Raw genomic sequence first — 23,143 nt, forward strand, 5'->3', positions numbered from 1 at the left:
CCGATCTCCATTATTTTCCCTTAGTCGCCTTATACTTTATTCTGATCTGCGGTCAATATGATTATTAATTATTATTGTTTATATCAACACCATAGTCATTAAACAACTAGTGGTTTTGCAGAAAATTGGTTTATACAACCATTCGCCTTGTCATGAAAGCAGAGGTCTGACGCTTTGAGATTATATGAATGGATAATAGCTTATTATTTGAGATCAGTCTCGCCTGATTCAACATGTGATTAGAAAGTGAATCTATTTATACATTTATTCAAATAGTTTAATTTTTGAGTCAAGAGTATTATTATTCGAGATTCAATATCACCTGATTTGACATGTCTTTAGAAAGTGGTCCTATATATTCCCTAGTCCAGTAGTTGTTTTTTTAACAAAAGTTTCCAATATACATTTCATAATATTAAAATGATATTGCCATAATTAATACGTGATTAAATAACAGTAGTTATCTATACATATTAATTGGAATGTTAATCGAAAATCAAAATGCGACGTGATGTGATTTGTGTTTAAAAAGTGGATTAAAATATATCCGAGTCTAATGGTTTTTGGTGCTAAACAATGTTTTGTAACATGCATTTAATTAGATAAAAAAAAACGTGTATGTACTTATGTACACGAGTTAGAAGCTATACTTCTTTGGCGTAACAAGATAAAAATCTTTTCAAAAATGTTAACTTTCGCCTTATTCTGCGTTTGTAGAAAAAAGTACTCTAACAATAGAAAAAAGTATTCAATACATTGAAGATTTATCATTGTAAGATATATCTCACTATCGGAAAACCAAGATTCATCATTAAAATTTAAGATTTTTGTTTGTAAAATTAAATCAATTAAATCACTGGAATGAGCCCGCAGACTTTGACAATTCAAAGTGTACAGTGTCAAACCTTATATTGAAAATAAAATTTTTGACTATAGCTAACTTCGGGGTGTCGGTTTTTTCGTGACGGTGTGTGCGCGTATCGTAAAATTTTACTCTCATCATTTTTCCGTAACGCGCCAAAAGAAGTATAACTTCAATAATTATTTTTTATTACGTTAACACTACATAAGCGTCATTATCGTTGAGCACCGAATGAATTTGCAGCAAATTGGTTTATACAAACAATAAGCCTAGTCATGAAAGCAAAGGTCGAGACGCTGAACTGAGATTATATGAAAGGAAATTAAGCAATAGCCGCTTAATTGCCATGAATGATGCCTTAATTTAAACGAAAATGAACGTGCAATGAAATATTGTATAATAACAGTTTTACGTTCGACTAACCTGATTAATATTGATTTAAATCATTGATTTAAATTTTCTATGTATTTGTATCTATACATTTTGGTATTTATGTATATCTATCAACTAGGGTTCGTTCCCGGGAATTCTCGAGCCGAGAATTCCCGGGAAATCGTTGGGCTTTGTTCCCGGGAAATCAAGCTCGAGAAAAGTCGAGAACTCGAGAAATCATGTTTCGTTATAGATATTAACGTTTTCTTTCATGTTGATTTTTTGTTTAGTTTAATAGAAGCTATTTTTGTTTATAAGTTCTAAATAACCAGCCAAAAATGGTGCTGTGATTGTAATTTAATTATAAGTTAAGATATTAACGTTTTATTTCATGTTGATTTTCTGTTTAGTTTAATAGAAGCTAATTTTGTTCATAAGTTCTAAATAACCAGCCAAAAATGGTGCTGTCATTATAATTATGAGTTTAAATAATATTATTTCTGTATTTTTTTTTAAAAGTTAATTAGCTTATTAAGATTAATATTTTTGAATATAATCAATAAAAGTTTTATGATTAATTTGATACTTTTATTTGAGAGAAAAACCACTGAATTTGTTGACGTTATTGGAACCAAATAATATGAGAAAACGTAAATGTAAATTTCTCGACAACCCGAGAAGACTCGAGAAATTAGCCTCGAGAATTCTCGAGACCCGAAAAATTGAAAAGCTCGAGAAATCATGAACACTACTATCAACACTCTTGGCTCTATCCCGTTCTCTTGCTCTAAGTCCTGTCTCCAAAGGTTACCTTTAAGAGATTGCTTGCAGCAATAAGGCCGCCTTAGCATGTCTACATTGTGTACTGTTTACTCCTTATTGTTTCTTTTCCTGTATGTTATTCGTGCAATAAAGTGTTTCTGTTTCTTCTTTATTCTTTTTTAAATCTGGTTAGGGTTAAAGTTAATTTAACCATATTTGCGAGAGCTCCGACCCACCACACTGCTCTTATGCGGATTTGAGGGCTTTAAAGATAGCAATGTTGTCGAAATACTTTAATGCAGACATCTTTACGTGCTTTCATAGGCTTAAGAAAAGACAATTTCATAACACCGGTTACTGAGAAGTTCTTGGCAAAAAACCGGAATAAACTAACAATTCCCGACAAATGGGACCCTAAGGTGCCCTGCGATTTCGTAACAACCTCTCATGGTATATTCCTTTTAACAATGACAAAATAATTGAAACTCACGTCTGTTATACTCGCAGTACTACAAATAGTGTATCTATGGTTATATCCTAGCGTAGCTGCTTTGTGTTTGTTTTAAGAACTTAATTTCCGAATCGGCTAAACTGACTTACTGTTAGTACTAAATAGTAAGAAATTGTTTAGGCTTATTTTACAATGTGATTTATTTTTCTTATATCTTACGTTTACCACATAATAATTATTAGTTATAGAGCAACCAAATTTAATTTAATTTAAGAAAACTCCGTTTCCTTTTAATATTTGGTTTTTATGGTTTGATCTCTAAATATTTTAATCTGTATATTTAAAAAAAAAAGACAATAAACCTCTTCAGTTTCATTAATGGTATAGGCTAGTAGATGCCTCCAACTTTGTCTGTGTACTATTGCTGATTTCCCGTGAGATTAAGAAGTGCTTTAAAAAACTTTTAAAAGATAAACAATCCCACTATGCATTATCTTCGCCTAATTGTAACAGATGATGATAATGAGAGATGAGAAAATTGCAAGTCTGAGAGTTCTCTATAATCCGCACTTGGCTAGTGTGATAGACTACGGCCTAAACTCTCCTCATTCTAAGAGGAGACTACGGCCTAAACTCTCCTCATTCTAAGAGGAGACTACTGTCTAAACTCTCCTCGTTCTAAGAGGAGACTACGGCCTAAACTCTCCTCATTCTAAGAGGAGACTACGGCCTCAACTCTCCTCATTCTAAGAGGAGACTACGGCCTAAACTCTCCTCATTCCAAGAGGAGACTACTGCCTAAACTCTCCTCTTTCTAAGAGGAGACTACGGCCTAAACTCTCCTTATTCTAAGAGGAGACTACGGCCTATACTCTCCTCATTATAGTAGATAGTAGGATAAGTGGGTCAATTCCAAGCTCAAGATAGCGTAAGAATATAAAAACACATGAGTGAACGCCATAGGCATACGGGTGTTTGATTATTTATAAAAATGGTTTTGTGTTGTTTCAGGTACATATGGCTAACAATTGTATTCTGTTCGACAACGTGTACTGCCAATGACGGCCTTTTTGGTTCGAAATATCCGAACGGTGAGTTTATTTACTTGTGAGATTGTTTCTAACAGCGTGCTTTTAACTGTGTGATTCAAGGAAGATTTATTGTTGTTTTTAGATTTCGTTACAAAATGGTAAAGTTTATGTAGCTGTTTAGTAAATATTTTACTGCTTAACACGGGCTTCTGGCAAATAACAGAATATTGAATTAACCTTTTGAAATTCAGTTACCTACTTTGGTAGATAGTTAAGTATCCTTTCTGTTACTCGAATAAATAATCTTTATTAAAATAGACCATTTTTAAACGTTTATACGTATATTTTCCAGTATTCCAAGGCAAAGTCAAAGTCAAAGTCATAAATATCCATATTCAAGTAGGCCCATAGGTGGCACTTTTGATGCGTATATAAGAATTACACGGTAGTGAGATGATGGCGATAACCACATTCGTAAACTTAAAACTAAAGCTACGAGGGTTCCAAACGCGTCCTGGTCTAAGACGAAGCCCACAACAAACTTAGCCGGGTGTTTTTTTTTGTTATCACCATCTCACAATGTCATTTAAAATTATTAGAAGAACAACCTGGTTAGAGCAATAATTCACACCCTAGCTTGTTTATCAATTACGTAGTCCTTTATACTATAATAGGACTTTTCTATAAGCTTACATTTAATTCTAAAGTTTCACACCTTATTCAACCGGTCATCATGAATTCTTATGAAAGCATACAGTACAAGAATGGAGGTATAAAAAATAGCTTTTAGAAAAGAACAACCCGAATTGATTGATGAAATCTACAGTAACGCGAGTATACGCTAGTATTAACTCAAAAGCACATAAACACTCCCTTGAGATAAGTAGGTACCTATGCAGTTGGAAAAAAAGAATACACAGACAATGGGTCCTCGAAATTAGTCCCCGTAACGGGTTATTGCCTCTCGTGCACTCGCTGGCAATAAAAATGTACCTCGTAAACAAAAGGGCGTAAAGTTTTAAGTCTATAAAAATAAACGGAGAAAATTTCCAGAAAAATTTAAAAAAAAAATAAAGTCATACCAAACGATCATACTGCTTCATTAGTCTGATATCTGCGAGCGGGCTGAGGTCTACATTAGCTTTGGTGTACTCTAGCTTAGGACTATCATAATATTATTTGAATATTACTGACGCACTTTTATTAAAATACCACAGATTAAATCTCAAGCATTAACTCTATCTATTTCGTTAATTCGAAGTCCACGTAGTGTTAGGATTTAAATTTAACTAGTGTTATAATTTCCACATGTTTGTTATTTTTTTAATTTAATCTTATTTCGGAACGAGGCGATCGGTTGTCATTCTCCGATTGGTTAACGCCGGTAGACGCATACTGGCGGGAACCAATCAAATTGATTGGATCCTACCTGGACGGCTGTGAGTTTTGGCGGGAAATTGGGTTTTTCTTCTTGGCGGGTTGGATCGTTCTCTGGAGAGTTAGGTAGTGAATTGCGAGGTTGTAAAACGATAACTTCATATTCTCAAAGTTTATAAAGTAAATTAATACAGTGATATTTGTATGGTATGTTTATTTGCACCTTTTCGTGGCCTCATCGCTATCCTACTACAGTTCTAATAGTAGTAAAGGTTTTTTTTTTATTCAACTAAAAGTTGGCCCTTGACTGCAATCTCACCTGGTGATAATAGTAACGGGCAAATCTGTTAGTTAGTATGGCAGTCATACCCGTAATCAGTTTCTACGCGACATCGCATCGGAACACTAAATCGCATATTGTTACGCTTTTACGTACTTTACGGTTATTTACGTGCGTACTTAGCGTTTATTTCGATATCATAACAAATCCGCTGGAACCGTTTATTTGCCTGACGCAAAAGTTTTGTTTTTAAAATCCGCACATAGGTAACGAAGTTCATCTTTTTAATACCGCGTAAAAGTCCCGGGTTGCCGACCGATATAAGAAATGTTGACAACAGGCAGGCAACAAATAACAGACATACTTCCGCATTTAAAATATTACAGACTTACTCAGCATATATTATTAAATCAGTCTTTGTTATGAATCTTAATTAAAAGAGAAACATATCTTTTATAAGGTATGTCCCATTATATTAAGAATTTTATATAATGAAACATCAAAAGTAATGCACCTGAAAGCTATTAAAAATAAGAATGTTAGCAAAATGTTTACAATAAATACTGTACCATTTTGGTCTACGGAACGATGTGGGATGTTTACCGCACCCGCATGCCAAGTGTGTATAAGACACGATACCACAAACATAAAGTAAAAGCGCTTTGTAAAATACTGGCGAAACGGCTATCTGTGTTAGGTGCTCGAACAAAAAAGTCTTTATTCAAAAAGACCTAGAGACACTTTTCTTGAAAGAACATATTTGTGAAATAAAAACTTCTTATGGTTAAGAAGTTTTCATTTCGTTAGGTAAGTTAGGCTTAACCGTCACGCTCTGAGGTGAAAGCATCGATTGTGTGAAACCGGGACCGCCAAGTATACCTGAATAAGAGAGTGAGAGAGATACAGTTAGCTGCTCTTTGTATCGTTGTGTTCAGAAAATGCATAGAAAATCCGTAATAGTTCCATTTTTATCCGCAATATGGCAGGGTTTTTTATTAATGGCGAAGCGGTGATAGCCGAAGGGTAGGACTTCGACATCACTTTGGAGGGGCCGAGTTCGAATCCCAGCACGCATTTCCAACTTTTTTAAGTAATGAGAGTTTTTCTAAGCAATTAAAATATCACTTGCTTCAACGGTGAAGAAAAACCTGCATGCCTCAGATTTTTCCATAATATTCTCAAATGTGAGTGGAGTCTACCACTCCGCACTGGGCTAGCGTGGTGGACTACGGCTGTAACCCCTTCTCATTGTGGGGGGAGACTCGTGTGCTGTAGTGGAACGGTTTGATATGGCTTGAAGATGATGGTGATAACTTCTTAAGCATATTCGTAAACTAAAGCTCAACCGAGCCAGGTCTAGAAGAATCCCACAACTTGACAATCAGGGTGTTCTTTTTGCTATCACCATCTCACATTGTTGTTATTTAAAACTTTTTAAAGAGCAACCAGGTTATAGCAATGATTTAAAACCAAGGTTTTTCAACATTTAAGAAATCTTTTATATAATAACTATTTATTTTTATATCCATTGTGCTTTATACGCGCCGGGTATAACAATGCAATAAAAAACTATCTACCTACCTAGTTTTATCAATTAATTCCCAAATTCTTTTACCGGCATCGCAATCGTTGTCCTTTTTTGGTAACAAATTCAGCTCTGTTAAGGTTTTTGCTCCTACTTGAAATTTGAGCCTCGCGGATCAAAGACCGAATTCCGCAGTCATACCGTTCTGTTCTAAACAGCTGGATTTAATTTAACATGTTTGCTTACTTCAGTTCTTTGGGATGCATAAAAACTTTATTTCTAACAGCGTGCTCGGGCAATAAATCTTTTGAAGTAGGTACAACAAACCGCAATAAAACAAACTTGTAGCGTAACCTAGTTGTAACTATAAATTTTCCCTGAACTACTTAAGAAATTAACACTATAAACATTGAAGTAAAAGAAACAGTGTAAAGGACGCATAAAATAAATATACGTTTATTTATTTTCAGATATCCCGGAATACGACTTGCTGCACGCGATTGGGGTCCCATTTAGCAACCCGAAGACCCAGTATTTCGACGAAGGTCTGGACGGTTTCCCGGCGTATGGTCTGAAACCCGGCTCCGATATTAAATCGCCGTACAGACTTTTCATGCCGGAGAAACTGTATGCGGAATTCTCCATAACCGCAACTGTAAGACCGGCGAACAAAGACGGCGGTTTCCTTTTCTCTGTAGTAAATCCTTTGGAAACTGTCGTCCAGCTGGGCTTACAATTGATCCCTTCTGGCCCTGGACTCACAAATATATCCCTCTTATACACAGATGCAAATATATACGCCTTAAGCCAAACTATCGCATCGTTCGTAGTTCCATCATTTGCTAAAAAGTGGAGTCGATTTGCATTGAAGGTTACGGCTGATAATGTGACTCTATTTCTGAACTGCCACGAGTTCGACACATTGGTAGTGAAGAGAAAACCGCAGGAACTGGTATTTGATTCAGCATCGACGTTGTACGTGGGGCAAGCTGGACCCCTGATAAGAGGAGCTTTTCATGTGAGTACATTTATATCTTCTTTCATAATTTAAATCTAATTATTATTCATATTCTTCGTATCGGAAAAATATTTTTTAATTTTTTAAATGTTTAATTAAAATGATAATTAAGTCGCTTTGCCACTAGAAAACAGTTAATTGAATTGCAAATGCTCGGACGTTATCTAAAACTGCACACGTATTGCAAAATAAAAATTAAAAATAGAAAGGAATAGAAATTTTCATTCTTTCTAGTTTATAACTAGATTCTGAAAAGGAAATTAATTATTAGATCTTTTTAACCTCAACAATAATTTTTTAATGTTGTTTTTACGCATGTATTATGGCAATGCGAATTTTCAAATATCTTCCATATTGACTCTTACAAATCGTCTCGACAATTTATCGTTCGTTACACATTAAAATATGATAAAATATAATCAACATTTTTTTAAATTCATTTCACTGGAGAACTTTTGACTGCAGTATTTAAAAATCATCATAATATATATAAATCTCCTGTCACGATGTTTGTCCGCGATGGACTCCTAAACTACTTAACCGATTTTAAATTAAATTGGCACACCGTGTGCAGTCTGGTCCAACTTAAGAGATAGGATCGCTTAGATCCTTAATTATAGTCGCAATTTTATTTAATTGCAAATTGTTTGTTTATAATTAATTGACAGTCACATGTTTTATATATATATCTTAATATATATAAATCTCCTGTCACGATGTTTGTCCGCGATGGACTCCTAAACTACTTAACCGATTTTAAATTAAATTGGCACACCGTGTGCAGTCTGGTCCAACTTAAGAGATAGGATCGCTTAGATCCTTAATTATAGTCGCAATTTTATTTAATTGCAAATTATTTGTTTATAATTAATTGACAGTCACATGTTTTTTATATATATCTTAATATATATAAATCGCCTGTCACGATGTTTGTCCGCGATGGACTCCTAAACTACTTAACCGATTTTAAATTAAATTGGCACACCGTGAGCAGTCTGGTCCAACTTAAGAGATAGGATCGCTTAGATCCTTAATTATAGTCGCAATTTTATTTAATTGCAAATTATTTGTTTATAATTAATTGACAGTCACATGTTTTATATATATATACTACTATATATACTCATTTAAGGCTTAGGGATACTGAATACTTTAAAAAAAAAATCAAACGCAGACGAAGTCGCGGGCAACAGCTAGTTATACTATAAAACACTATAACGAATACTGCAATATAAGCTAACCACACCATGTTTGCACTGACGGAATTTTAATTCCCTTTGAGCGAACGCATATAATACCCTGTAGATGTTATATAAAACGCACCATTTAACTAAGAATAAATAAGAAAAATTAAATTTTTGACAAAATCAAAATTAAGGATTACGGTTGGGTATGAATTGCGAAAAAAAAAAACTTGATAGCTAAACATTAACTAGACTGTGAGAAAAAAAAAACTGGCTAAGTTTGTTGTGGGCTATTGTTAGACCAGGGCGCGTTTGGAACCCTCCTAGCTTTAGTTTTAAGTTAACGAATACAGTTATCACCATCACTAACATTAGTGTAACATGTTAATTGTATGAATGCTTCATAAGTGCCTGTAATAAGGTCCACATGAATAAAATATCTTTGAATTTGAATTTGATTAAAAACATAATATACCTGCAAAAATATATATATACCGAACAAAACTTCAGCATTTATTCTGTTACTATAGTTAAAAGCATGAGCTACTGCTTACTGATCTAACGTTCTGTTACTATAGTTAGAAACATTCCAATCAAAACGCAACCTTATTACATTGGCGGTTTCAAAATAATGATTTACTTTGGGAACCATAGTGATAAGATCAGAACTACTTTTGACACTTTCGATTTAGTTTTGTGGTCATAATTGGTGGATAAAACACTGGCAGTAATTTTCTAATATTTTTTTTATTACCTAACTTTTTTCTGGCCGGCCTTTATTTTTATCTGTAGGTACAGCTCATTTAACTGATGTAAGTAGGTGCTTAGCATCATTATTAAAATAAATTGTGTCAACACGACTTAATTTACACGGTTATTTAACACAAATCGTAATTTACATGGGCATTAAAGACATTCTAAAACAAATCGTCCAAAAGTTTATGGACCATAAAAGAGAGAAATAAAATACCCAGATTAACGACACAAATCATTACTTCGTAACGTAAATGCCAATTAGTAGGTAGTTTTAAATAACTTTATTAGTACGTAGGTAGGCTACAGCTTTTTTTTTTACTTATGTCAGTCATTAAACCTTCCCGCCACTGCACTAGAGAGCGATTAATTAGTCTACAACAAACGCAATCTAATCTAACCACACCCAGATTGTATAAAGGGAATTGTAAACCACGCACGTGCAGATGAATATTTTCTAAATTAGCCATAAATATACATCGAACCACTTCCTATAGAAAGAACCTACTTAATTTGGGTTATGCGCAGTGATCACAAGAATGAAATGATATTTTGTTGGACTCATTTTTGATAGCTATTTCTTACGTTGGATTTATATTAATTTATGAGTGGAGTACGTTAATATGTAAACATAAGCTAATTATATCGATGTTGCGGTATTATTAGAACTACATATTGCAAAGACGTTCTTTGAATAGCGCCATTGTACAGTTTAATATTTTTAGAGTTTATATATTGATGTTAATATTTGAATAACACAATACAATTACAATTCATAGTATGTAGAGTACCAAATCTATGATTTATTCAGAGCTACTAAGTTTAAAAAAGCTCGATGTGAAAAACTAAAAAGTTTTGTCAAAGTAGATTTCTTTACCTAATTATTACATCGAAATGATTGCTACTTACTTACTGTATTTAAAAAAAAAAGGAAATCCTGCATATTTTTTAACTAGCCCATTACATTGGAGTTGCAATAAACAAAGTGTTGAAAGACCACAACTGTTATAATATTATTAACAAATGATCAAAGCAAGAGCGGCGAAGCTTGATTTCGATATTTAAATCACTAACATATATCAAATATCTAACAATTTACTGATCAAAAATAATATCATTAATTAAATAGATTGATGGTTTACTTCATTAATACAAATCTTTAATTTTATTATGGCCGTAAAGAATATTGTCAGGAATATAATTGAATCTTTAGTGTTAAAATTATAGGCTCAGAGAGAGTGATAAAATATCGTTAACAAATAAAAAAATAAATATACCGGGACAATACACACATCACCATCTAGTCCCGCAGATGCGGGATCCCGTAGCTTGCGTTATGGGCACTAAGATGACTGATGAATATTTTAATGAATAATATACATAAATACTTATAATATAATATCATAAACACCCAAGCACTGACAAAAATCATGTTCATCACACAAACATTTTCCAATTGTGGGAATCGAATCCACGGCCAATCTGATTTAAAATCAGAAAGTAGAGTCGCTGCCCACTGTGCCAATCATCCGACAAGTTTATACATAAAAAATAGCGAGTAGATTGAAAGATATATAAGGTTCGATTAAAACGATAGATAATAATAATTAATTACTGTATATAAATGGTGATAATAGCCTTTTTAATCGGTTGAGAATTAAAAATGTGTGTCAATTTTCAAGAGTTATCGCTCATGTGTGTAACGACGATAGATTTAGCTCTTCGTGGAAAGAAAAAAAAATGTCACAATTATTTTTGATGTAACTCTAGATTACATACTGAACTGAATATTAAAATTTAAATATTTTTTTTAATTATTCTATTTATAGTTTTATATCATATCTATTTCTTTTTATCATACACTTTTTTTAGATTAAAAGCTATTTTTATAAATATAGCAATTCTATATATGTTAATAAATCATTATAATTGATCAAAAATTATTTTAACTCAGAGGTCTATTACAACCAATCTCCCAGACTATATCATTCAGTTATCGATCGGATATCCATTACAACTCGGAAACTTTTCTATTAAGTTTGAGTTGGAACTAGAAAAGTATGTTTTTCTTTTCGTTTCTCCAAACTACTTTATGTAATTATGTGATACTTTGTGTTTACAAAACAATTTTCTCATAGTTGTTTGCAAACTGACATCGATCACTTACTTTAACGACATTCCATTACACGAGAACTGCCACGTTGAAATATTCTTTAGCTAATAAGTGCGACAACGTTCTTATTCAATTTCTAGTTTTTACCTCTTTTTTGATGAACAACTTTTAATAAAACCGGTGATAGTCTTGGTTAAAGTGGTGAAGGAAAACATCGTGAGGAAACCGGCATTCCTGCGAGCTCTTCATAATGTTCTCAACAGAGTGTGAAGACTCCCAATCCGCACTTGACCAACGTGGTAGATTTAACACGTGCCCTGTAGTGGGCCGGTGATGAGTTGACGATGCTGATGATAATAACCACTTTTCCAACAAAAGCTAAAACAGTTGTAGTTGTAGTTGCCAGCTATCACTTGCAACAGAGTGTTTTTGTTGAATAGAATGAAAGGAACGCAATATGGCCAGACGGCCGCCTAGCGCAGTGGGCAGCGACCCTGCTTTCTGGGTCCTAGGCCGTGGGTTCCACTCCCACAACTGGAAAATGTTTGTGTGATAAACATGATTGTTTTTCAGTGTCTGTGTGTTTATCTGTATATTATAAGTATTTATTTGTATAATATTAATAAAAATATTCAACAGCCATCTTAGGGGCTAGATGGCGATGTGTTTATTGTCGAAGTATTTATTATATTATATATATGTATTTATGTATTATTTATTTAAAAAAAAATACAAGGCTATCAAATACGATGGTATGTTTCGGTTTTTTTTTGTTTTCATAAATATACGCGCCTCCAAATTAATGATTTCAAATACAACAACTTGTAAAATGTGGCGTAACAAAAACAAACTTCATAGCCGTACTTGAAAACAAACTGTCCCCTGAGGTCCCAAATTACGTATTTGCTTAACAACCAAGTAACAAGGCTACAAACTGTTTCGTGTAATAAACTACAAGATAACGACACCATCAATCATGGTGGTTAGAACACAAATAATCCTTTGCTTTAAACCTTGGGTGCAAGCTTGTTAGTATGGCTTGCAACCGGCTTTAATTTACCGGCAAGTTTTGGTTAGTAACCGGTTAAATATTGTTCTTTATTTAAGATGTTAATTTCAAGTCATCATTCTAGTCCAAAATGTTTAGATGAAATTATGAAGTGTGTGGCGAAGAGTTAGTAAAGGGATAGTAAATTTAAATAAATCTTATCTTATGTATTAGATTTATTAGTAACTATTTTTTGCCGGTAACAACGTCGGCTTGTATTGTAATATTTATGTGCAATAATATGTTATGATCTTCCCACTGGCAACCACTATGCAAAAAAATGTTATTCAATGGCTCTAATTTAACATTTGTTTTTGAAAATCGCAGTGGTAGCAAATAATTTTAAAAGAGCTGATTTTTGAGAACAATGCCCTGAATAATTTCTGCTACTTGATCGAAATAGAACGAGAAACGGTGTCTCGATTTAACCTGTTAAATAAACAAAACGCTAAGCCTGAGTTATCCCGTAGAAATACTAGCACAAAGTCTATACTAATATTATCATTGGAGTCCGTATTAAATGCGAAAGCATATCTGCTTGTTTAATAGTTTGTCTTTTATATCTATTGACGACAAAGACTACACAGACCTTGATAAAAAGCAGCACGGAGATACAAAAACATGTATGGCAGTCTTTATGGAACTGCCGAAAATAGTGAATATTAAATCTATGTACATACACGGTGTACATATAGATCATGGAAAGCGTTCGGTGACGATGACGGGACTTTAATGATTTTTGTTCACCTAACCGCTTAACGCGCTTTCACTTTAATAATGTAGCTTTTATGCTGATCGGAGAAATAGGGCAGGTTCAATAGATATAAATTTTATCAAGATAATATTTTCTTCGGAGATTGTATCTATAAATAAAAATAATTCATATTAAACAAACATCATCAACATTTAAACAATTTCATGAAACTCAATTTTATCAAATTGTCAATTTTATGAAAAACAAAGGCACAATCTATAAGTATATACTGAATATTCACTGGTTCAGAGGCGAGCGAAGCATATTAATTTAAAAGCGTCTCTTTTAATACCTTCCCACTGTATAAAATGTAGGACAGAGAGAAAAATTTTACTCAGTAAGATTTTGAATGGAATATTGTCGCCTAGTTCTAGAATGGAATATTCTCCTCTAGTTAGGAAAAGATTATCCTAGTTATCTAGGGATTAAGGAAAGAGCACAGTGCTGCAGTGGTTTATAAAACCGTAATTTTTTCTGCTAGATGCCAATTGAATAAGTTTTCGAGTGATGTTTTTTTGAGGACACCCCTATCTTCAATAACCTGGCTGCGCTCCTCAGCCGTCTTCAGAATCCTCAATCATCTAGCTCAAAACTATCCAAATCTATGTGTTTTTTAAGAAGTGAAACTTCTTGTGAATAGTTGTGATTTAACGAAAACACGTCTCTATACAAAAAGAAACACATGGTAGACTGAGATTCATAACACATTTTGTTTCCTATTTTATTTACCATGGAAACGGGATAATATGTAACTTACTCCTAAGCAATTGTGGTTAATGTTATCGTGTTATATGTATAACAAAGTTGTGGAAACTTCATTGGTCTATGTGATACAAAAATACGGCATTACTTTTATGTATAGTTAGCTGTTTGTTTCCCTTGAAAAGCTAATAAATAAATAAATAAATTGTTAAAAATCACAACAACAACAATTTTTAAAATTGCTGCTTCCAGTGCCGAGCAGGCCAAGAGGCGTAAATATGAAAACCTGGATAGCAGCTTCATTTTTGTGCCTTTTGGTGTAGAGACTTTGGGACCGTGGGGTCCGGAGGCAAGAGCCCTTTTCAAAGAATTATCGAAAAGGGTTATCGAGTCTACCGGTGATCCTAGAGCGGGCAGTTACCTTGGCCAACGAATTAGTTTGGCCATCCAGAGGGGAAATGCTGCCAGCATCTTAGGAACTGTGCCTCGCTGCGGTGGTTTCGAGGACGTTTTAGATTTTATTTAGTTTTTAAATAGTTTATTTTAGGTTATAGTTATGTATTAATAAATAAATAAATATTTAACAATAAATACACCTGATACTCTATATCTATTTTAATCTCTCGTACGGTACTTTTCAGAAGTTTTACTTCTGCCGTATGTTAATTAGTTGCACAAGATTTTTTTTATACAAAATCTTACGTGAGTCAGTGAATCAGCAAGAGCATCTATGTATATTATATTAAAGTCTTTTTTTTCAAATGGAATCTTTTATTTGTATGAACTAAACACTCGGGGTAACTTACTCGTAACATCATTAAACCCTACAATTTACTGAGCTGAGTCGTAGCGAACTTGTACGATGCAATTTGGCAGTGACACGTAAACTTTGAGATTTGATATGCAAAAGTGACCCCGTCGGCGGAGTTGGCGAGACTTCTCCAGAACTTTGACAGTTAATAAAAGAAAACTATGAAAAGCAGACTAATTTGTGGCTTTGTTGCAAAAGTTACTTAATTTAAAGGGTTAGGTTCAGAGCGTTATTAAAGCAAAATTAAACAATATTAGGTTAAGGTTCGATTTTTAAATCGTTAAACAATGTCGTAAATAAATTGTTGTCTTCATATAGTACTTAATTTTGTATACTTATTTATAACATGTAGCTGTGCTAAGTATTTGCCTTATAGAAATCGCTTGTTTAGTGATACGGCCGATGTTTAATTTACCTTGTTCTCTAGGTGTATTCTGGATTTACTCATGCACATAATGCAAAGTGTATTTTCATTTCCTTCGATGATTCATCAACTTATTAAGTCATTACCGGCCACTACAGCGTACGGGTCTCCTCCCACATAGAGAAGGGTTTAAGGCCGTAATCCATGTGGAATCTCCAGATTCCATATTCGGTGATCAAAAAACTGGCACTAAATGTTGTTCCAACTGTAAGTACGTCAATACGAGTCGCTTATGGCAGGTTTTCTGTTCCAGTATAAACAACCTTTAACTAGATAACATTATAACGCCCAGTCAGAGCAGGTAATGTCTGTATTTTCACTGCGGCTGACTTCCTCCGCAATTTGCGCCCGAGGCTACAACACGTCTAGATTTTATTTTTGATGTCTATTTTTTTATCGCCTAATTATCCTGTATGTGTCCAAAGAGAGAAAGGCCTTTGATAATTAATTACGGGACGTATTATAATTGCATGCTGGATGCATGTAAAGAGCACTGACTTTATGGAATTCGTGTTAAATGTCTATTGACGAATTTTGTTCCTTGGAAGCATACGACTTTGCTATCATCTCTCACAATTTGGGAAACTTCTGTTTGGAAGCCTTCTGAGCCGGTGGTAGTCACTTCAAACAGACAGACTTAAAAAGTGCATAGAGTATGAATTCAAAATAAATTATTTTTTAATTTTAATGCATGCCTTCTTCAAACTTGAAGGATTTTTTTGGTTTTGGCTATTGAACGTATAACCTTTAAGAATGTGTGTTTTGTTTTTATAGTTTTAAGCGAATTAATAAACAGGGTTTAATAAAGAATACCAGAATGCTCTCAGCCTTGTACTTCCTATCATTAAAGCTAACAACTTTTGTTTTACAACTTTTCAAAATTCAGTAATAATTTATTTCATAAAAAAAAATTAAAACATTTTGTTTCTGTAAACTGACATTACACTGTGAAACCGAATACAAGTGATTTGACAACGTCGCGTAGTCTGGTCAGTGACCGCGCACGATAGAGTCGTGGATAGCGGATGCCGATGTTACATTGCAGAGTAGTAACAGATAGAGTATCTATGTAAAATATTTCACATAATATTAAGTTAAAAAAAAGTCTTAGAACAAAAGTTGTTAGTTTTAATGTTTATAACTACAAGCCGTGAGCTTTCTGATATTTTTTATTTAACCCTTATTATAATTCTTACAACGACGAAGCCGTTACTTCGCCTGAGGCTACAGTTTTTGCTATTAAAATGAGCATTAACTTAGTTATAATCCATACTTATTTTATGCAACACCACGCGGAACGCGTTAAGCTCCAATATAGAGATAATTTGCAGGAAGCCCGACATACGCGATAGAAGTCTATAAAAATTCTTTTCAAAATCTTCAAAACAAATAGTCGCCTCGATCCGCCTTTGCAGACTAATTACAACGATGTATCTGTATCTAGTGGATCGCCCTAGGCTAATCATTAATCTAATGTAAAATAAAATATTAAACTTAATAAAGCCTTCCTTATCAACAGGGAAATGTAGGAAAAGTATAGCATAGCTAACTCAAGTTTTCTATCTTAGAATTTTGATTACATTGATTATTAATTTTTGACTCGACGATCTGGCTGTTGTGTTGTGTTTCTTTCTGTAGCAAATACGGTTTAGTAGATTAGATACATTTTTAACTTTGGGCGATAAGTTAATCTAAACTAAAATCAAAAAATTAAGTTACAAAAGACATATAGGGATATTGACAGGGAAGAGTATGAAATGAGTAGCACAACTAAATTCAAACTATTATGTATAATATTTTGTGAACATCTTTAACAATTTACCTACTCGAAGACGACGTTGGAGATGAATATAAAATATAAAGAATGCTGTATATGCCTGTAAAGAATAAACAAACAAAAGTGGTAACTTAACATATATAACAAATTAAACATTTTTATAGTTTTTTTATGCACACGCAACGAATCTTGCAAACTAGAATATTGTTAAAATAGATCGTTAGCGATTTTGGCGAATTACAGTCCAATAAGTAATAATAAGGTTTAGTCAAAAAAATAACCGCACTGTATTTCTTTTCAGTTAAGTTGTTTTTGTTCAAAGCATACAAATGCATCTCTCAGACATACTCAATGTCTGTACGTTTTTTAATAGGTACTGTTACAAAATTAAAAGCCATACTAAAATAGTGCCTATTACCAACGACTAAAGGTTGTTGTTTGGTTTAGTGAATGTTACAATTTATTGAGTGGTTTAGAAGCGATGAGAGCCGTGTTGTAAACTCTTCTGGGTGAATAGTAGGGTTGGTGTTATGCTTTTTTTTATTATGCACAGTGTTATTTTGCAACCATGTTTTCAACGCTGACGCAGCGATGAAATAGAACAACGCCAGTAGCATATGCCGTGCTGTGTCTCAGATGAGATAGCATTGTAGATTGTAGTATTGTTAGATTGCAAAGTAAAAACAAAAGCAAAAGCTTTTGTTTTTACTTTGCAATGTCATATTAGATGTAGGAGGTTCCGGGTTCGTTATCCGGCTGGGGCAATTTGGAATTTATAATTTCTGAATTTCCTCTGGCTGCTATGCACAGCTGGCTGTGAGGGATAACACCAGCTGTGGGAGGGTTCGGCCGTGGCTGGTTACTATCCTATCGTCAGACACTTGCAACCAAGCGATTCAGCGTTCAGCGTAGGATGTAAAGTAGAAACTGGTCAAGGGTATGAGCTTAATACTTACAAGTGCCATAAGCCCGAACAGATTAATCGTTACCATCTTAGACATCACCACTTACCACCAGGTGAGATTTAACTATTGCAATTTGTGTTATATTTTTATCATATCTTTTTAGTTTTTTTTTAATAGATTTTTATACAACAGAATTGGCACCCACCAATGTTACATATCACTCCAACTTTGTAAGTTGGCTCAAACTTCGTTTTTCTTACTGTAACGTAGATGGCTATCGTGGAAGCTAGCATGGTAGTAGCACAGGTAAACTTTTGCGAACTTTTGCTAACCAGGTCGGCTTTGAATAACACTTCTGTCGGTTTATATTTACCAGGGTTGCACAACGCTTTTTTAGGGCTAACGGGACCTTATCAATTTTCGCTTTCTGTCTGTCCGCCCTTCCGTGTGTCTGTCAGCGATCTGTATCTCATGAACAATAAAAAGTAGAGAGTTGCCATTTTTATTGCCACACCCCACGCAAATAACGCCGGAGTGTTACTAGTTTGACGTACCTTTGGATATGTGTCTGTGTGGATGTCTGTGGCATCGTATTTCCCGAACACATGAATCGATTTTATTATAATTTTGTTTTTTTTTTTTGGTTGAAAGTTGACTATAGTCAGTATTAGTCGCGAGTGTTCTTAACTTTGTTTGATGAAAATCGGTTCGAGATGGTCGCCGCCACAAAATTATAAATATTAGTCATACAAGAACAATGTGCATTATATCGAAAGTCGAGTTTTACTTAAATATTAAATGTATATATAATTACAGAACGTATTTATTTATTTATTTTAAATCTTTATACACCATTACACAGTTAGGAAAATAAAGGACGAATAGAGAGAAACACAAAGACTGGAGTAGAATACAAAAGGCGGCCTTATCGCTTCGAAGCGATCTGTTCCAGGCAACCTTAGAAAATGAGTTTATTTATAATAATAAAAAAGAAAAATAATTGTTGTTGAGAAACTTAAAGATTACCTATAATAGAAACGCGTTTTTAGTGCTTTTGCTTGTTCTTAATAATGTTAATACTATGAAGTTCTTCATATTGCACTCTGGTACGGAATCTTTCGCGTGCAAATCCAACTAGCACTGTTACTCAATTATAATAATAACGCTTACTTCGGATAAAATTCTATAGCTTGTAAAAAAATATCTTATCAACTATATATTACCTTATAACTTTTATTAATAAAAAAAAAAAAATTGGCACAAACATTTCTTCTAATTAAGGTAAGCACCCTCTGGCACTTAAGAAATGCTTTCCTTTATGTCAAATTCGAATCTGACCAGTAGCAGAGCTGTGCGTTGATAGATAAGTCAGTCAGTCAGTAAACTTTCCTTTTATGTATATAAACATATAAACTTTTACATTCATTAGTTACCCTTTTCTGAAATCTGGTGGATAATGCCACAGATCCATCTTTGTAGCTAAAAATGCATTAATAAAGAACAGAATGTAGGACTAGCTCGTTTAGAACGTCCGAAGCTACATTTAGAATGGCTATGTAAAGTACCGGAGTGAAAATTTCCTTGAAAATTTTATGGTATGTACAATATTCGCCATTGCATTTGCCATTATACCATTACGTACTTGCGGCGTATAAAGAGAGATACTAAAAGATCGTAAAACTGCATACCTACTTTCTGAACAGAAGCATTCTAAGCCATAAAATGCGTTGAGAGCTTTTTGCTCACACACGGGCTCAACATCGGTTTAAGAACAGATTCTCAAGTTCGGTCTTAAGCGTAGATTGATCGATAATATAAATCTAGTTCTTAGTTAGATTACGGTTTATAAATACGGGGTTAGAAATTATTTTTTTACACTAAAAATCATGGGTTTTGTAATTGTTTTAATATAATTACAGCATTTTATTGTCTCACTGCATGTAAGGCTGTCATAGAGAACTTTAAACTCACCATGCTCGAAATGTAAGGGTTGACGGGCTATGTAATAACCTGGACCGAACGATTAACTGGTTATCTGAGGTGCGGGAATAAACATCGTCTAAACCTGCACAGGCATGAGACAATTGTCTGCTCGGCGAAAGTATAAAAATGTATTTATCAACTCTCAAAGTGCTGGCGCACAAGTGGAAATAATATGCAAATAATATATGTGTAATAAATCGGGGTAAACTTCTCCTATTCCTCCTATTTATGTCCCCGTGCTCTAATGAAAAGGCTCGGCTCTGAGTAGTTGCCTGCGTTATCAATTAATCAATAATGATGAAATTCTTAAAATAATCAAAGTTACCGACATAGGTCAACGAGCCGCGAAGCTGAAGAAGCTACCGCCAGGGCACAAAGCTCCGAAAACGAGAATGGTCGTTGGGGTCGTTGACATGATGATGTTGAATCTCAGCCCAGGTTCATATATTTTTAACTTCTGGCAAAACCGTCTGCAAAAGCCAGAGCAATTGTGCGGTAAGTAAGGCTTGTTGCAGGGTGAGGAAACTCACAAGACGTCGTCGGCATTTCCCACAAGATCAAAGACCTGTACATTCTTCTTCATAGGTACCTTGGTAATTACATATAGGAATGGAATGTCCAATAATTCGAATATTCCAGAACTTAATTCACATAATATGTATTAAGGTACTCCAAGTTCGAAATTGGCAAAGTTTTGATCGAGATCGCTATCAATTTGGAACAATTTTAATCAGTCTTGATGAATAAACAAGGAAGAGAATAGCTACGAATTGACTTGAAGTTAACTTTGTTCACTTAACAGGAGAAAATTAAAAAATGTTTGGAATATCGACCAAATCAAATTAGAACTCTGTTGCACTCGTTTTAAGCTTCAACGGTGAACGAAAACATCCTTAAGAAACCTGCATGCCTGACAGTCCTCCATAATGCCCTCAATTTCAATGTCAATCAATCCTGTCAGCACATTGCCTGCATGATAGCTACGACTTCCTCCTTGGGAAAGGAGATCTATGCCTTGTCACCGGATAATTATAGGTCGAAAATGTTGGTCAACTAAAATTTAATTTGAAACATACTAAAAATACGTTTTTAATTATCCAATGTAGGTTATTGGTTTCATCTGAGAATGCTGAAAAATTATGCTTACGTAATGCAACAACACTCTAAAAAAAAATTGGTTATTCCTAACAAGATAGTGATTATTGTGATCAAGCATCTTGATTCCATACGAGCCTAACAAGAACATAGATACATCAAATAAGATGATAATGATTGTTTATCATAATTCAATGGACTGGGCAACTGTATTGCTCCTTTTATTGTTACTTAACTAAGGCATATTCTTAACTGATTCAATTTACGTACTTGTTTAAGCTAAATAATTAAAAATGATCTAATCATACAAAGAAGTAAATAATAATAGAAACAACGTATTTATTTGTTAGAATCAATGAACATACCTACATTGTTAGCTCAATATATAATGAACTTGCTGCTATAACTAATCAGCTTTTGTTTTTATGTTTATTATCATAATTGTTATAATTTATATAACGTCAACTAAGAGAAAATCTCTCTTAGTTGGCTTTCTTTTTTTAGAGTGAACACAGCATTCAAATCCATCTAGGTATACGTTAGAGCGCTACAGAGAACAATAAAATACATAGTTTTAAATAAACAAGCGCTTTAGTTATATAACTTTTACTTTAATTTCATAATATTAGAAAAAAAATGTTATTTTTATAGTAAAAGTTGTAATAAAACTAATGCTTAAAATGAAATTCCAATAGCATAAATCTTTTGACTGCCCTTCCATAAGCTGCAGGAGTTTAACTTCTACCTCGTTATTTTTAAGTTTTATGTAGGAAACCAACTAGATTCAAATAAAACTCTCGTTCTATCAGTCAATGTTCCTTTTTCTTTCGGATTTTGCCACCAACACAGCCAAAAAAACTGCGAGCTAAACGTTTTCGCGCGTTCCAGGACAGATAAGATTCTTAAAACATTTTTTATATTATAGTAAGTATTTAATAATGAAAAAAAAATCATTAATGTGAAAAATCTTAGGTTATCATCACTTTTATTGCGAATTAGTTTAAACTTGTATCTGTTAAGGACACACAAATATATAGAAACGCAGATATGCAAATACAAGAAATATTTTATTGGCCTGAGTATCTATGAAAATTCTAATTTTAAGAAGTACAATTTGAAGCTAACTATGGACTCATTAGTACCTTAATTACTTAATAACTTATCCCCCTACGCACAATCTTATGAGAGATGTAACCCACCCACGTTAACTCAATAACTTACAATCTAAGTTAGGAAGGTGTCAATTTAATTTACGTAGAGATTTATATAGCGAGATTAGCAACTTTTTTTTATTCTTCTTCGTCTTTCGAAATAAATCTTCGTTTACTGTTTTCGTGTCACATCTGTATTAGCTATTTCTTCATGTGTACGTGTTTAATTTAGTTCTCTGGAATATCAATTCGATTCTCGAGAAGAGACTCGAGTATGTATCACAGAGGACATCAGCTAGTCACTACAGACAAACGAGGCAGTTATTACCTTCATCATTTTCGTTAGCACACCATTTCCGATCCACCATAAGACACGGGTTTCTTCTCAGAATGAGTAAGGTTAAGACCACGCTGACCTGTGTTACACTATTAAAACATAATGGAGAACTCTGCGGCATGCAGGTTTCCCAACTTTGTTTAGCTTCGATGTTAAAGCTAGTGACATTAAACTGCTTAAATTAAGTACGTGCCAACTGCAGAGGTTCGAACTTGGTAATCCCTAAAGGGAATGCTACGTCCTGACCACTCGGGCTATAACAATCAACTGTTGAACTAAAGGCCTCTGCCAACTGCAGGATTATTACACCACCGCTTCATAAATAGCCTATAACAGTCTACTTCTGGAATAAAATAAAATTAATACTCGCCTTCTTATGTTATCAAATATTTATTATTAATAGGCTTAAACAAACTTGGATTTTGTAG

General features: G+C 33.8%; 1 protein-coding gene across 1 annotated transcript in view; it reads left to right on the forward strand.

Moving 5' to 3' along the window:
- LOC120630663 (collagen alpha-1(XV) chain-like) overlaps window positions 1-23,143 on the forward strand; it is a 144,300-nt gene that overhangs the window by 65,404 nt on the left and 55,753 nt on the right. Inside the window, exons 2-3 of the mRNA XM_039899927.1 lie at window positions 3,459-3,538; window positions 7,131-7,678. Of these exons, the coding sequence (XP_039755861.1) occupies window positions 7,274-7,678 (405 nt within the window). The 5' untranslated portion in view covers window positions 3,459-3,538; window positions 7,131-7,273. The remainder of the gene's footprint in view (window positions 1-3,458; window positions 3,539-7,130; window positions 7,679-23,143) is intronic.

This window comes from Pararge aegeria, chromosome 16 (assembly GCF_905163445.1).
Source record: "Pararge aegeria chromosome 16, ilParAegt1.1, whole genome shotgun sequence".
Classification (NCBI taxonomy): domain Eukaryota; kingdom Metazoa; phylum Arthropoda; class Insecta; order Lepidoptera; family Nymphalidae; genus Pararge; species Pararge aegeria.